Source organism: Pectinophora gossypiella, chromosome 8 (genome assembly GCF_024362695.1).
Source record: "Pectinophora gossypiella chromosome 8, ilPecGoss1.1, whole genome shotgun sequence".
In the NCBI taxonomy this organism is placed as follows: Eukaryota; Metazoa; Arthropoda; class Insecta; order Lepidoptera; family Gelechiidae; genus Pectinophora; species Pectinophora gossypiella.
This window is the reverse complement of record NC_065411.1, coordinates 12,173,391-12,191,762: the sequence shown is the minus strand read 5'-3', so window position 1 is coordinate 12,191,762 and position 18,372 is coordinate 12,173,391. Positions and strand designations below refer to the sequence as shown.

At 36.9% G+C, this 18,372-nt stretch overlaps 1 protein-coding gene across 1 annotated transcript; it reads right to left on the bottom strand.

The window, feature by feature from the left end:
- Positions 1–1,107: 1,107 nt before the first annotated feature.
- On the bottom strand, positions 1,108–17,705 carry LOC126368671 (myophilin-like). Its single transcript, XM_050012763.1, has 4 exons — positions 17,508–17,705; positions 4,089–4,225; positions 3,474–3,678; positions 1,108–3,139 (listed from the first exon to the last, which is right to left on the bottom strand). Exons 1-4 carry the CDS (start codon positions 17,559–17,561, stop codon positions 2,969–2,971), a joined length of 567 nt encoding a protein of 188 aa, XP_049868720.1. The 5' UTR covers positions 17,562–17,705; the 3' UTR covers positions 1,108–2,968.
- Between the last annotated feature and the right edge of the window lie 667 nt (positions 17,706–18,372).

Below are 18,372 nucleotides of genomic sequence, written 5' to 3'. Positions count from 1 at the left end.
TTTTTGTAGGTATTTTTGGTCTATTACAGAAACGACATGTAACCAGGAGGTCTTAAGTGCAACCAGTTAATTTATTACTTTGCAAGAAACTGACTTACAAAAGTGTACGGCCCTTTTAGGCGGGGTGTAATTAGGGACGAGACATGACGAATACAACCCTCAACTAAAACCCGTGCTTATTAAGCTGTACTAAGCTACAAAATCGTTAGTAAAGGCTCTATTACACTGCACGATGTCTCGGGCCGTACCTCTAGAAGCGTAGCGCGGCTTTATTACAGTAAGAGTAGGTAGGGCGAGATTGGGGTCGCTGCCTCCCTTTGTATGTAATAGAGCCTTAAACACATGGTACGTCCGAAATAACATATATAAGCAATGAACTATAGGGATATTTGGCATTCATCACACAATATCGATTAAAACAGTATGTAGGTATCTATTACCTGTCACTTGTTTCCCTTTATACCCATCTTCCTCACTTCAGCTCAGTTTTATTAAATATCTTACTCTTTAAGTAATAATAAATATAAATAATAATAAATATAAATAATAATAAATAAATAAATAATAAAAAACCCAGATTAATACGATAACCCTTTGATATGTGTTAACAGTTTCAATAGGTTAACCGTTTTAAAGGTAACTGAATGAATCGGCAACCTTTTATAACGGTTAACTTATTATGTGGGTTTTCCGATCACTGATTTTGACTAAAACAGTATGTAGGTAATAGACAAGTATCTTCGAAAACATCTAGGTACTTACGAGTATTATCCCTTCGTTTCCCTAGCCCAACTGGGCACCCTCAGGCCTGTTGTCTTAAACGTTGTACCGGGTGAGAGCCTTCAGCCCTCCCCATTTGTCCGGCCAAGTAGTTAATGCCATCTGCGGCAAATCAATAAGTCACGTCAAAAAAAAAAACTGTTTCCCTAGGCACCACTGCTTAGCACTACCAATTGAGTTATGGGAGATTTTTCTTTTCCGTGACAATACCATTCTAATTGGCTAATTACACTCATACATATTATTTATCCGTTAATTGACTCGTTACCTTTGATACTAAGTTAAGTACTACAGATAAAGGAAGATCATAAATAAATGCACAGAAAGTATTTTAGATTATCATTTATTCTACGTACTTCCATAGAGACACAGTATCCTATGAAACTTACATTCGTCCCGTCATCAAATAGATACATACGTAATTATAAGAAAATATAGATATTGTATTTATAAAACCATCAATCACAGTGTGTACTAACATAGGTACTAAAATAATATGGAATGATTAGTTTAATACAGAATTCAATAAATAATCGAGAAAAACATTAAACCCTGATTTTTAGTTTATAGGGAATTTATACACCTTTGAAACGTGGTTTCATGGCCCCTACGGAGCTCGAAGGCACAATTTTCATTTTAATAATAAGTAATAATAATAATGTTTATATAAGAGAATTTATAAATCTAATAATTGTACTGTTTTATTAACAATTTTAATAATAAAAGTGAAGACTTGTGTGATTACAGTTGGCACAATACAAGAAGTTATGCGATCAATGACTAGTTTTAATAACTAAGTCTATTGACTTATGTATTTATTAACACTAGTCCCCGTCAAAAGCTAAGCCAATAAAACGCAAGGCGTAAATGAAAATACATGCATTGATTTGTATACCACTACCTAGCAAAACTGGCTAGCAATAATAATACGGTCTGAATCCCTTAATTTAAGAAGAGAGTAAACACTGAAAATTCCAGCCAATCTTCCAGTTTTAAGAAAAATCTTCGCACTGTTCGTCGATTTTGTATTTTCATTTACACCACAATATCTTAAAAATAATGCTATAAGTATATATTCATTTTAATCAAATGCTAGCTGACTTACTCACAACTATAAATATTTAAACAAAGTTTGAAACTTCAGCGTTAAAAGTATATAAAAAATAAATTCCAAAATTGGAATGAATCCGGAATGATACTCTATAAGTACGAACAAAACGTTGACTTAAACAAAATAACTATTTGTTGACTTAATTATAAAGTTTTGTCAAAAATGTTGCAATCGATTTAATATCGAGAGAGATTCGTAATAGGGTAGATTTTTGTTTCTTGTGCAATAATCTTTTAATGGTCCTTTTAAGTCTTCATTTATAGTTACACTTTCTAGTCTATATAGTCAAATCTATAAGTACTGTTTGTAAATATAAGATCATTTTATTTTTCAGATTTAATCTTTTACATTACAACTACCACTCTATGTGGTATTCAAAAATCACGATGATGCAACGAGCTAATAAGGTATTGTAGACATTTGAATGCCCAACAAGAATTATTTACGTCAGTAAAGTTACATTAGTGCTAATCATCTCTAATAATATCGATTGTAACAGAAACAGTACTGTTGACTTGGCGCAGAACCTCGGTACCTAACAGACCTTTAATTTGGGTTTTGGAGTGTCATGTTCCTTTCATTTGGATTCAGCTCCTCGCACAGTTCTGCAAGTTGTTGAGGATTCCCTAGCGCCGCTTATTCTCACCCATAACACGTTTCGTAGTAGTTGCAGATTATGGGATGAAACAGAAATAGAATCTTGACTTTCAGTATGTGTTCTCTGATGATGTTACATTGAAAATAAATGTCAGATTTTTCACACGTTAGTGTTTATCGCTTAGTGTGATGCAAGCAACAGACTGCACGCATGGAAATAACATTATGAAAATTCCGTGGTGTCGCGGAGTAATTATGACGAGAAGAAGAGTCTCTAACAGAGGACTGAAGTCTGGGGGTTGGTCAAGATTCAAATGTTTTCGATCATGAAACGATAACGTACCTATAATCCATCCGAATTAAATGAACACCTTACGTCACGGTCAAGAAGTTACAACGTCAAGGAATCACAATTGAAACGCTTTGCAACTTAGCTAACTCTGAGGTTCTGAATAAAGTCAACAACGTAGGCTTCAGACTTTACATGTGCCGCGTGTTTCCAAAGTTGATGCCGCTCTGGTTGGCACCCTTGTTGGATCCGTACTGCAGCGAAATAACGCCCTGACCAGCCCTCAGCTGCTCCTCTGAAAAGTTCCTTACGTTCTTCTCGGCCTCTTTCGGCCCTATCGACGGCTTGCCGAAGTGGCCGGCCTGGAAGAAGGAAAGATTACGTTATTATCGTCAGCTGTTATTTACGAGTGATAGAATGAGTGTTATTGTTAGCTTGTCCAAATTACTTTCGGGTCTTTCGCAATTAATCTAGCCTACAGGTACACGCTGCTGGATAAAGGTATCTTCCTTTTACTTTTCGAAATCTTGTGCGTACTGAGGCCAGTCTTTGTAATAGGCGATAATAATATTTATATTCGTCACGTCATCATTTCGGGGATCTACCACAACATCTATGCCGGGCCCGTGCCTTAAACTCAAGAGTGCGACGCTCTCGACAACAATTTCAATGATTAGAAAATATTAGGTCACCAACCTTCCTTCCGAGCGACTGTAAGCAGATCACAACGGAGTTGAGATTTTGTCGCTCCCAAAGGTCGACAGTCTGGAAGGTCTCCTGAGCCGGTACTCCAAGTTGTCTGGCGGCTTCCAGGAACGCGTTTATGTTCTCCATGCATTTGAATGCCATCTTTGACTCGTTCACCTTCTTCACCAAACCCGGCTGAATGTTGTTCACAAGTCTGTAGAGAGAAATAAAATTGTTTGAATTGATTTTTTTTAAATTAACACATTATTTAAAGAGTTTGGAACAAGCAAGGCAGTTTGGTTAGAAAGAAGCATAGAAGTATAGGCTCCGAATTCATGCGAAACTCGACTTGTCTTTCCTTTGAATATCCAAAGTAAAATTTGAATCATTTTTTATTACGTCTTCTTCTTCTACTACTTGGGGTAATTAATTTAATTAGTTTAGGTCTACCCGTTGGACTGACACGAAGCGTATTTGATTGAACTTCTACGTAACATAAATAGCCTAGATACATAGGTACGTCTCAATCAATCGAGGTATGGAGCATTCTCCATACCATGAGGGTATGCTACACAGCGAGTCGGTTTTAAAAAGTCACCTTTAAAGTATGAAGATTATACTTACTTGCACAGCAAGGTCCCATCTTTAAGCACTTCGTAGAAGTTGTCCATATCCCCGGACGTGTTCTCGGGCTCGTTGCAGATCTGCCGGATCCACTCCAGGCATTCCTGCGCGAGCTCCTCGCTGTATTTGCTGTTGATCTGGAAAGACGGAGGCATTTCTATTAGTTTCAACGTCTTTATAGCTCAACAAATTCAACTGAATTTGGGTTCCGAATTTGAGCTATTTTGCTTAAGAAAATATCTTCACTTTTGTAGTTTGTAGCAGTTTATAGACTTCACTGTTGACTATTTGCGTGATCATTGCTGTTAATAAATGTCAGAACGACACTTGGTATGTGCCTAAAAAATATTTATAACTTTTGGCTAAAGAAAAGTCAGTCTCATTTGTCATCAGACTTAGCAGTTAAGTATATCTGTAATCCAATATTCAGACAAAATAGTGTATGGTGTAGGTACGTAACCAAACTAACATATTATACGTCAATGGGTGTAACTTTAATAACCCTTATTAACTTGACAAAGCAATACTTTTACCAGATACTGCACACAAAATTATTTCCGATTGCAAGATTGCATTTGTTAGATCTGCAGTGTAGGCAATCTTGTGTAATCAAAGTTCATTACCCAGGACATATCAACCTGACCATTGCTTGTCATGATATCCAAGTCATTATTTATAAAGCGTAATTTGACTAGACTAGCTTGAAAGTGTACCTTTTAGTAAATAGGTATGCTAATCTAGGTGTACTGTGAATGAGAAATGATTCATAAAGTTTATTCGTTGATAATATCACGTGCAATGCAACGCGTTGGAAAATCTAGCGTTAATTATTTTTATATCTACTTCATTTGAAATATTTTTTTCTTACTTGATAGTTACATTACCTTAGTATGTGCAATGTTATTAATTTCAGTAAAAAGAAGACCTTCGTAGATACCTTAATCTAAAGACGAATGCATGATTTTTAGACAGGAACTGGGTCATGTCATGTGTCCCTCCTAACATAATGAACAATTGTTACGGTGCGCGTGATCCTCCTTACCTTCTCCTTAGCTTACGGCCATTTAAAACTAAAGTAAGACGCAGAGGGGGTGAGGTAAATCTAACTCGACGCCCGATACGAATTGGCGCGGGGCAGAGAGTTACCGTTCTATACGTAGTATTATTCTTTTTATGGTAGAGCACAGTGACGGAGTGACGGTACGCAGAACCCCGCCGTTCACCCAACAGTGGGACGTAAAGGTTCCGTACGGTGTTTTTATTAAACCGGTAGAATTAGCAACGCACGAATGCTAAATACTGTCAACACTCGCTCTCTCGGCGGATGCTGAAGGTCACAGTACTGATAAGGAGCCCACACGCAGTAAGTAACACGCGACAACGATTACCTATAGGCACATTTTACAACAGATGATGTGAGCTAACTGCATTGATGTATGATTGATGGTCTTATGATCATTATGGTTGACACGTTTTTTTTATTTAGGTATGTGTTACATTGTCAAACCAAATATCAGGAAGGACGTTCATCATAATATTATCTATGTTGGAACGAATATCAGCGGGGTTAAAAAGGTCACTTTGTAGTAGTACCTACATCTAGAATACCAATATTGCTATTTGACTTTTTGTTGACATTGCACACTTAACTATTTACCTATAATGCGCAAATGTCAAATTACATTATTTATTTTTAGATGAATTCATTGCATGCCATTTTAAGAGCTGCAAGTTAGGGTTGTTAATTGATAACTTAAGTATCGCTCTGCCGACCTTGATAGAAAAACGGTTATCTCGGTTATATTATGATCACACGCGTGAACGTTATAACTGTTTTACGAGTAACTAAAATGACTACCTTTGTTTTCTTTCCATGTTTTTGACAAATAAACTGTAAAATTTACGTTACTCTAACAGCGCTCGCCACCCAAAATTGCCCCACTCTGTTACCCTACTATTATACCTACTACTAGAGCTAAATAATAAACAGACGGAAGGAACAATTACGGTTTTAAATACTAACAACTATAGTCACCGTCCTAGCATAATATTATTATGACAACAATACTGACGTAAGGAGTGGCTAGTAATGTTGTAAGCATAGAATAACCAGTGTCGCGGAAAAAACATGTTATGCTATCCCTGTCTGACGTTAGACTTATGACGTCATAAGGGACAATTTCGAGAATATTCTATATCTATGCGCTGCGATGAGTTCATTGTTTTTGTAGGTCGTGTTAGAAACTAGACAGTAACAAAAGGAATGGTAATAAGTAGTCCAAGAAAATGATAGTGTGAGGTGTGTGACTTCGTCCGTTCGAAACCGAGACATGTCCCTAATTAGACTTCAAGATACTTAATTTGTTACTATGAAATCAGGCAAATATTTATGGTAAAGAAATACACATCAATAGCCCAATTAGTACAATAAAGTATCTGCCCCGGGGGAAAATCTGATCGAATTTTGCCAGAATCATAGGAAAAGCATAAGTTTTCGTTTTCATTACATGTAAGTGTCACCAGTGGAGGTTCTTGGACCAGATTGCCCTATGTCCTTTCTGCGATAAACCTTTCTAAACCATGCAATAAAACCAAATATTATAACTATATTTAATTATTTTTGTAGAATCATACATACGGTTCGATTCCTATGAAAAATGGATGTATACCTTGAAATAACTTCAGTAAACCATTCATGAAAGGCGTGGCGCTATTCTATGGAAGATTCCCAGGAGGACAAAGGTGTATGAGTTGCTACTACATTATGTGAGCGAGACACACTAACATACATTAAACATCAGGTGAATAGTAAATAAACCTTTTCATTGCACTTGCGTGTTCAGATATTTGATTAGATTTGCTTGCTTACCATAAAACCCTTAAAATTTGAGGGTTTAAGGTTTAATTTAAGGGTTTTATGGTACCTTATCTATATTAGAATTATTCTTCCTAAATTAAAATTTTACCATGTGTGGTTAATGTATCAAAATCTGTTGATATCTCTATTAAATAAAATATGCTCAATCGCCTATTTATTGTCATAAATAAATAAGTGTTACAAAAAACATATTTCTATTAAATTAGTGCCTATATTGGCTAGTCCACTTCTGCTCACAGTATTCGTTTGTCACATTTTTTTAAAGTATCCGTTCGTCACTAACGTAATAATACGTATATATTTTTTGAGTAAGTACTTGCCGTTTGTCATGGTAACTAAAGGAGCTAAACTGAACATTTTATAACGGCAGTGTGCAAGCACTTTAAAGTATAAGCGGGACAAAATTTCGTTTTAAAAAAGCATTTGGTAACGAATGGATCTCTCTCTCTCTTTATTTAAGAGCTGCACTCTTGTCGGTGGAATAATTGCCATTCTTCTCTTCTTCCCGCCAAAACCTTTACCTCCTGATACAACACGACCTGCACCTTTTCTTTTATTTGTTTCATAAATGTTCTCCTAGGGCTACCCCTTCCTCTCTTCCCTTCAATTTTTCCTTCTATGATGGAACGAATGGATACTCTTGCAAATAATACGAGTATTATATGGCACTTAAACATAGCGGGCGAGGATTGGTTCGGGTGTTATACCTCTGGCTATCTTTTCGCTACAAGCATGATGCTATGTTATGTACAAAAAAAGTATTTTTTTTAGAATCTCGATTAAAGTAGACAAATTGTTTAAAAAATATTGGAACGAATTTTGTGTGCGAAAGGGATACTATGACCAAAGTGGATTTTTATTAAGGTAATGCAAAGCTCGAAAATATTTAGTCTCAAAGAGCATAATTTTGTACTGCGCTGCAGTGTAATGACGGTTATTATCATCATGTTTTAACCACCCTCTTCAAAGTACAAGCCTCTTCTTTTAGTCCTATTTAGCTCAGTATCAACTGGCTTTAGTAGGTATACTTAGTAGGTACATACGCAAGCATGTTTATACTAATTCGGTTAACTTTCGAAAGAATGCTTAAAGATAAAACCTTAAATATCGTAACGCATTCCTCTAATTTGACGTGTTCTATCTTACAGTAGGTGCCTACATGACAATAGTCGAATGGACAATCGCATCATTACGTAGGATATGTTGCAAGTTACAAACCAACAAACAGTAACATCGTCGTCATAGTAAGGAAGTAGTGTGACCGAGACGATAGAAGGTGACACGTGCCTGTATGTAACTGTATGTACTTTGAATGTATCAACTTGATTGCTATTGGTTGCGACTTTGAATGAAGAGAGTTCTATTATGAATATTAATTTATTGATAGCTGTAATTGATAGCGTTCTAGGTTTGAATTTAAAACGTCTCGGAAAACCATCGTTGTAACTCCGACACTTAGATGTACTTTAAGTTTCTTGTGTTTATTATTTTTGTTAGTAAATTTTGCGTCAAACTTACCTACTTGTATCCCCACGGTCTCCCAAGATACAAGCTCCGCCTAGTTTGGGAATTTCTGTTCATTTCCACTTACATTGTACCCTCCCTCAAACATATCTGCCTTCTTTGTTTTTGTATTATGTCTGATAATAATCAAATTGTTGTTTTTTTTTATTTTCATCTCGATGACACAAGATGCGAAGAATTTATTAAAAACATCATAGAAGGAAAGAGAGGAAGGGGAAGACCAAGAGCAGCTGACATGGAACAAATTAAAGAGAAGGCGAACGTCGTGTGTTATAAGTCAAGGAGTTGGCCTTTGATAGACAAGAGTGGAGAATGCTACACCGACAAAAGCGTGGCTCTTAAATGAATGATAATAATGATCTGTGATATGATTTGATAGAACGATTCCGATGACTACCAATTGTTATTTATTATTACTTTTTGCCCTACTTATATGTGTTTTTTATGAAGGTACAATAGGGGATCACAATGAATATCCGAATTTTCCTTATTGTTTTGAAATATGACTTCAAATTGCGGTTAGAAGTTGTAAAATATATATAAATACGTACATATAGGTACATAAGTGTTAAGTGTAACAGGCAAAGCTTGAAATATATAGATGAGAACAGCGAAACAACTCACGCGCAAGGTGACGTAATAAGCGAAGGAATCAAACATGAGTCAGAATTCGCTTGGGCCTTGTCAGACGGTAACGGCAAAAAACATTGGACGCATGCTCTTGCGATTAAGTTCCCAAAAAAAACTCCAAAGATGATTCAGTTACGCCTTCGCAAAAATGATTATTAATCGCTGAAAAATGTGTTCTACAAACAAACGGTTGGTTTCTAATGAGGCACTTTCCAGGTTACATTCCCTAAAAAATATAGATAGCGCTGTCCACATTAAAAGTGATAATTAGGTGATATTTTCTCATTACTCGGGGTACATAATTATACAAAAATATAATGCAATGGCAGAGGCATAGATATATATAGATAGATAGATAAAATACTAATTAAAACATAATAACTAAGCGAACTCCACTCCCACAGACAAACCGAGGAGTTGGTTTTGTGGGGTTTTTATTGTAACAAAATTTTCTGTATTTTTTTATGAAAAATAAACATTTTACTTACTTACTTACTAAAAAAAAACCATAGTAATTAAAAATAATTGTTGCTTAATATTTGGATCAGATACGTACAGAATTATGTGGCAACATTTATATCTTCTCTTTATTTAGATCAGAATAGTAATGGCTGCAAGATGTGCCTGGGTGTAATAATAAAGGTCATCATTTATACCCATAAATGAGGATAAAAAACGCGTATGTACGGTCACGAGCATTAATATGTATGTATACACTTTGGTACCATGTCACATTAACTTTTTTGACAAATTGAACTGTAAGTCTCACTAAATGTCAAATATGTTAGTGCGACAGAGCCCTAAAGTGGGTACATTATATTGTTCATGAGTACTCAAGACAAAACTGCACAGCGCCATCTACAGATTTTTTTGGGGAACGTTGCCTGGGAAGTGCCTCATTGAGGAAATACCCCCAACACCTTTAGTCCCCAAATAACGCAATTATTTTGGCCTCGACCCAGGGGTTATTGAATTTTAAAGTTCCGAAGATGGCTGAGGTAGATAAGTCTGGCCCCGACTCGTGTCTTTCATTATTATTCCACAGCGTTATCAATTTGTGTTCGAAAACAAAGGAAGTGGTTTCTTGTAAGCAATGTCCTGTTTGAACATTTTAGGGACACCTGCCAAACGAAACGTGGCCCCGGATGCCTTCGGAATTAGGGCTACTGATAAAATTCCTACAAAAATTTTGCTTTCACTTTTCTAAAATGAAATCATTAGTCGAATTACAATCAACCTACCAATATTTTTTTATCTATTATATCGCAATGACTTCATTATTAGATATATTTTCCCTGTTTTCGTTATAAAATAACTAACAAATTTTAACTTACGAGGGGAGGTCAAAAAGTTCGCGGAATGGAGGGGTTGGAGGGGGTTGGTTTGCTCGTACAGGTAGCCGCTAGTTGCACACCTCATTAACAGTATATGTACCAAGTTTGAAGCAAATCGGGTCATTAACGTTTGAACTATCGACCAGCAAACAAGTGAATCGGGAAGAACTCGGCGAATATGGAGAAAATTGAACACCGCGCCGTCATTAAGTTCCTCACCAAGCAAGGAAAATCCGCTCAGACGATTTTTCAAGAGCTGTTAGCAGTTTACGTGGACTCTGCCCCTGGTAAAACCATGGTTTACAAGTGCCATAGTCTTTTCAAGCAAGGAAGAGAGTCGATTGAAGATGACCCCCGCTCCGGACGGCCCATTGAGGCCACCACACCGGAAATCATCGAAAAAGTAGAGAAACTTGTATTAGAAGATACCCGCTTGAAGAAGAAGCAGCTTGCAGCAATGGTCGGTGTATCCGAAACAAGTATTTTAAATATCCTACATCAACATCTTGGGATGACTAAGGTCAGCGCAAGATGGGTTCCAAGAATGCTCACGCCACTTCAAAAAAGCGAGCGTGTCGAGTGTTCTCGCCAGTTTTTAGAGCTCTGTGGAGAGAATAAGGAAGAAGTTATGGCCCGGATTGTTACTGGAGATGAAACCTGGGTTCACCACTATGAACCTGAGTCGAAGCAAGAGTCGATGCAGTGGCATAAAAAAGGCACACCTCCTCCAAAGAAGTTTAAGGTGTCACAATCGGCCGGAAAGATCATGGCCACTATTTTTTGGGATACAGAAGGTATTTTGCTGATTGATTATAAAGATCGTGGTGTGACTATAACTGGACATTACTACGCTTCTTTACTGGATAGATTGAAAGAGGCTATCAAGGAAAAAAGAAGAGGAAAGCTGTCAAGAGGTGTGCTCCTTTTGCACGACAACGCACCCGTCCACACGTGCCATGTTGCGACGGCTGCCATTCACCGATGCGGGTTCGAAAAATTAAACCACCCGCCTTACAGTCCAGACTTGGCCCCCAGCGATTATTATTTGTTCCCAAAAATGAAAAAGGAACTGCGTGGACGAAAATTTGGCGATGATGAAGAAGTCAAGTCTGCAATTTCGGCCTATTTTGACAGCAAAGAGAAATCTTTTTTTTATGATGGAATAAACAAATTATTTGATAGATCCGGAAAATGTGTTAAGGTTAAGGGAGAATATATTGAAAAGGAAAAATAGTTTCGTGTTTAATTTCGACCCCCTTCCCCCTCATTCCGCGAACTTTTTGACCTCCCCTCGTATCAAGCCTATTATTCACAAATTTTATCGACAGGTCGCTGGGTGAATAACTAATTTCGATAACGATGTTGCAACCGTTTGGATGACTGTTGCTAATTCCATTTTGTTTTTAACCATACTGTTTACCGGTAGGCACGTGGGGTTAATTAAAGAGCACGAACGAACACGAACACGAACTTACAATTGTCATCCTAATGGGTATAGTAAGAGTCACACATAAAAGTGACCTGCGTAAACTTTGAGTATCATAAAATTTGACTAGATGTGATGAACAATTTCCGTGGTCTAGTGGTTAGAGCGTTGTGCTCACGATCTATAGGTTCGATTCCCGATGGGATATTGTCGAGATCACTTTGTGAGACTGTCTTTTGTTTGGCTAGGACATTGCATTGTCATGTGATTGTTAGAAAACTAATATTATGATTCCGTGCTTCGGAACGCACTGCCGTTGGTCCCGGGTTACTATCTCAAACACCTCCTTCATACCCCCCTCCAGTTGATTGAGGGGGTCTATGCCCAGCAGAGAGAATTATAGGCTAATTATGTTACGTTATGTGTGTCGTGAACCGAGTGATTTCTTGAACTTGTTTGGAAAGATAGGTGCAGCATAAAACATTCCTAAGTTTTATCATTTCATCTCTGACCATAAGTGAAACATGTATTATTAATACAATAACGTCTGTTTGTTAGCGACACTTTTAGAAATTCAATCAGCGCGTGTATTGTGGACATCTATCCTTTATAAAGGCGCCAACAGATGCGAAAGAAGGTTAATATTATGAAGGCTAGCTCTCAATAGCGGTGTAATGATGATAAAACGTTCATTCACTGCTAATCTCTGTACGGATACGGCCATACACGGCTCAGCAACAAAAACGGTTGAGTCCATAAATAACGATGATTCAATGTCAGCGAATACTTTTCTACGTACTATTACGTCAGTTGCCGGCTTTGGGTGTCCAGGAACATCGTCAAGCGCATGTTAGACTTATATATTATCTTTAAATTATATAAGTATGTAGTACTTTATATTAACTATTTCAATTAATATTTGTTTAGATATTTCACAAGTAAACATTAGCGACATTATCAGCATTAGAATTTAGAAGCTTCGCGTTACAAAACAATTGATGACGCGATTCGTTGATAATAAAGTTTTGTTATGTGTCTTATAAAATATTTTTTCCTATTTTCAGTTCGTATTAAGTTGAGTATTTGATCTAGACATTGCTTGTCCTTTCCCACTGTCGTGTAACGGGAAACTTGAATCAAACGTTTCGTATTTAAGGCAAAACGCGTTTAAAGAACGAGCAGCCTTGCAGACCATCGTCGACAATGGGTACATGACCGGTATGGCGACAGGAATGGGGTCGACACCGAGGCCAATGCCTGACGCGGTCAATGCAATGCACCGAGCAATCAGATTGCGAAAAAAGGGAATAAGAGTTTTTAACTCGTGAGTCGAATCACTACATATGACAGACTAAGAAAATAATAATATAACAGGAAGGCTAAAAAGGCTACATTGAAGCTATTCATATAAAAAACCAATATGTATCGTAATTAAAGAGTAAGTGCGCAAAGCCAACAAATCGTTGCTGACGTCGCAAACAGACTGAATTTTTTGATGAATCTGATTTGCACCATTTGCAATTGTCAATAAGATACAAATTATTTTAGCAAATAATTGCAGATACGTCTGTTTGCGACGTCAGCAACGATTTGTTGGCTATGTAATGAGCGACAAAATGTCTGAATCTCTAAGTCAACAAAAGATGAATGGTCTTTATGGCCTTTTTAACCCCCCAGAACTCAAGTTTAGATATGTGAAAGTGGACATATTAAAATACTGAATGCGATGTTCTTACTTTTCACATTGATGCAAAATATGAAGAAAGTAGTAAGTATGAGTGTTCAAAAACTCAATACTCATACGTCTCGGATCAATGGTAAAATCAAAGTGCATGCTCCAACTTGCATATTAGATGATGAAGTTATGATGATGCGAAAATAGTTTTAAGGATTCCCACTATCGATGATTCACCCTTTTTGCCCTCCAGAAAGCGTATTGTTTTAATTATAGACTTCGGCAATAATACCACAGACGAACTCTTACCCAGCGACAAACTGTAGAAAGTGTTCATAGAAGCCAGTAAAACCCTGGCTTGTCACGGCAAATTTAACGTTAATACTCTAGGTATTGTACCGGTACGTTTCGTTTGCCTTGCATAAACTAGACGTGCTAGCAATACTGTCAATGTTTGTGTGGCTTGAACATTTTTAACGAGGGAAACTTTGTTGACCATTTTTGTCAATATTCTCTCTAATATTTAAGTAAGTACATTATCGTAGATGTTAGCTATATGGAAGCAATTCAATGCAATATAACCCTTCCACTCAGTCGAGCAATAAACAACCAAAATGAACCACTTGATCAGGTTATAAGTATTAAATTTCGTAAACATCAAATTGGTGCAAATATTTTAAATACTTAGTAGATATTATTTGTCGCGTGAGGTGATGACACAACAACGCGAGTATCGTTTCTGTATAGTAAGCACCAAAATTGGTAGGAACACTTACAATACTTACAGAAATTTGGTCAAGTGTCAATCTCGAACATATGGCAGAGGTTTGAAAGTAACCTGCATTTAAGCCATTTTGTAAGTCCTGCGTAAAGGCCAGGCCATATAAGGTGCGGTTGGTGGTGTAACAGAACCGAGCCTTATATGAGTCATATCGTCTCGGCGAATTACTACAAAATAAATAGTTTCACAGCAATTGAACATCTGTTCTTCTTTCCGAGGTTAAACATTTCAATAATCGTCATATACATAAATATTCTGTGACTAATTTGAAATTACCTCACCAGCAATTAGTGTAACAAACGGGAATGATAAGCAAATTGTGTCGTTGCGCCGCTTAATGAAACAGAAAGAGTCATTAGCTGTGAACTAAATTTTTAAGAAAACTCGCTTTGGAAAGTCAGGAATGCAACAGAAATATTTCAAAGTCATTATGAGTTGGAGTTGCGAGTACACAGAGAACTGAGCGAATAAACATCGCTGACCTGAGCATTGGTTATGCTGATAACGCGAATAAAATCACGTACCTATTAAGAACTACGCATTCCGTTGAGAAATGGAAACTCCCCGTGCATCTTCCATGCAATACACCGGTCATTCGATACAAGGGACTCTCACAAAAAGTATTTAAACCGGTTCTCGGGCTGAATCGACCGATTCTCCTTGACCCACATCGAGGACCGGTAACTGTCTACAGGAAGAAAGGTGTCCCGATGCAACGTGCGTTGGAAATTTTATCACAACTTGCTCGCCTAAATAAAGATTTTTGAGAAGAATAATAACTGTTATTACTATAAAAACGGTAAATGTTAATGATAAAGGTGATATAAATTGTATAGCGTATGTGGCAATGAGCTGGGTTGCCGAAGCGTAGGTAATGTTCGGACAATGACCGTGTTTTTAAATTCATTTGGCATAAGTCCACATAAGCTAATAAGTCCACATTGTGACTGGTTTTGCACGACGTATATTAATATTTTAACTCTGTACCTACAATTGCGAATTTTAGTACGTTGTTCCAATTTATTGAATACATTTTGCAACATACCATTACGCGAAAGACTGGTTTGTAAAATACGTACATATACAAATGATTTCTAAAACAGTGACATAAAGTTATACGCAAATGATGTCAACTATTGTACTAACATGCGATCATAGATATTCATAATATGCAACGGATTATTGTTTTGAATATGTTTCGGTTACAAATTCACTAGCGTACCTACCTCCTTGGATTGGAATATAATCATGTGATAAAACTTATGGGTTATTGTTATTACCAATTAGATACTTTCAGTTGAAACTTGTAAGGATTCTTTTACCTTGATAATTTAGAGGCCTTGAATTCGTTGATTAGCGATACTTTATATACGACAGGAAAACTACATTAGACATACTATTGACGTCTGACCAGAAGGAATATTAGTGTTCCGAAAAAGTTATTGTAGACGTGATATTTTCGCTTGGAGAAAGTTTATGGGCAATATGGTAAGATAGACCAAGATAGAGCTGAAGAAATTTCGTAAAATAAACTTCTAAAGAAATTTATTTATTGTTCTATTTTTAAAGTTGTAATAACGATGCCTGCAAAAGTTGAATAGATATGCAAAAGAAGGGAATATGTTCCTATTAATGATGATTACATCATAAAGTTATGGTGTTTTAGGTTTAACGACAATGGTCTATTGTTGGGATAGGTACGTAGAATAGGATAAATAATTAGATATATTTCTCTTTACAGGAAGTAGGTTGTTATGAGGATATTATTAGGAATGAAAATGTGGATATTGAATGACTAGGTAGGTAGGTACCTATGTAAGGGTACATTTCGCGCTGTGAATTCATATAATCAGTTAGATTAAATACCTTGTACCTTCTATTATGTCTCTATTACGTCTGTTTACCTATGTTTATGCACTGACTGTAGTTACATAGTGGTCTACTAATGTCACATTAAATAAATTCACCTAAAAGCAATATTGATATTTTATTTTTGTTGACATTGCGCGGTTACTTTTCTACGTACAAGTATCTAATTGCAATATTGCTTTTTTAGATGAATAGTTTCAATGTGACTTTTTTAACCCCCTGTACCTAGTGATGAGTTGACAGGTATCTTTACTTACTTCCCCAAAAAAATCGACATGTTTCTTCGGATATTGTTATGTATGTAAGTAGCAAAGTTTATGTCATCATTTAGGTATTTTTTACGAGTGTATCTAATACTTGATGATATTATAGGTAAATAGGGAGGTACGTACCTACCTACATTGATATTTGGAAAATATAGAGGAAGGGAAAAAAGTGCCCTTATAAAATATCAGTACCGACCAAAACATTATTGTGATTAATTGATTATCTATTTTATTTATACCTACCTAATTCTAATTCGATAGTGTATAAGCTCGATCTTACATTCAATTCTCAAGATAGGTAGGTAGGTAGGTACAATTGGTCGAAGTCAGCGAAGTTTTTTGTAAGAGAACCTGTTTAGGACACCTATAAGTAGATAGGTAGGCAGGTACATCAAAGTGTGTGTAGGCACATCGATTGGTCGCCGTGTCGCTATGTGATACGAATTGAGAGTTAGCTAATTTCAAAATGGTACGAATTTAGTAAGTACCTTCAGGAACATGTATCTACCATACTTGTACAATTAATGACTTGCTACGTACGTAACATACCTAAGTAGTATTTATAACCTTCAACCTTCGTTTTACACGCATTTACCAACCTATTTTTCTTCTTTTAAAGTGCACTACGTAGGTATGTAGGTAGGTACCCTATCTACCTACTTTATATCTGGTGAAACCTTAACATTATGCGTTAAGTCATGACATTTCTTTTAACTAGTCACGTAATTAGCTGCGTAATTACGGTATTAATAGTAAGTAAACCATTATTAACAGTTCCCCGGAACATGTGTTGCCTTTATAAGGGTGTCGCAACATCATCTGTTCCAGAATGTAGGTCATGGCTAGTCCTTGTAACCCAATTCCGACCGCCAGCATCCCGAATCAATAACTTATCTCGCGAAAGGAGGTACCTATCTACTTCATTAAGATACTAGGCACACTAGGGAAACTGCCAGTATCATGCAACTCGGCCGGTTAATAGCCCGGCGAAATTAACTTTTAAAACGCAATGATAATTTATAAAGCTTTTGCTTACCTTTCTCTGCGCTTCGGCGGCAAATCCAGACTTGGCAGCCCTGTTGTTGGCCATTTTACTAGAACTAGGTTTGTATAAATTAAATAAATACGAAGTAAATCACAGAGACGGGTCGCCGCGGAGTCACCGAGCACAGAATGTAAACAGCGCGGGAATGGCGGGCGCTCGCGGGCGGGTGTGTGCGTGTGTGCCGATGAATGACATCATGCGCCGCGCCGGAGCCTCACCGGGAAGGGCAAAGGCCTGCCGTGACTCCGCTCTATCGATAAACTTAAACTTGAACATTTTATGTTTGAACATAAATAGAATAGGTAGTCACTGATGCAAAAGATGGCCATATTGATAAGGCAGCAATTTCTTCCAGACAACCTAATCTACCTACCTACGTTATAAACTTATATGATTAGCTGACTAAGTTTAGACGGCTGTAAAATAGTGCGTGCTTAGCGTGCTGTATACGGAATACTTAGAAGAAAAAGGTTGGAAAGGCCCTAACGCGCATTTTAAATGAGAACCGCTGTCGCCGGTTCAACCCCACTCTTTTTACTACTACTCCTGCAAACAGATAACTAACTAAAATAGTTTTACTGCTTCTCAAATTCCATAGCCACTTTACCAGCAATGTATATTCTACAATTTTATCATTACTTTTCGTAAGATACTGCATACAAAAGTATTTTTTCATAAATACCTTTCATATTAGCTTTCCTGTGATAAGGAGGATCTCCTTGCATGTAAGTCGATATTTGATTTTTTGCCCTGCAGGTTAAAAATATTAAATTGCACACGATCTCACTTGGCTCTTCCAACCTTTTTCTTCTACTCCGTGGTCCTTACCTTATAGCATTTTTACATTACATCCGAT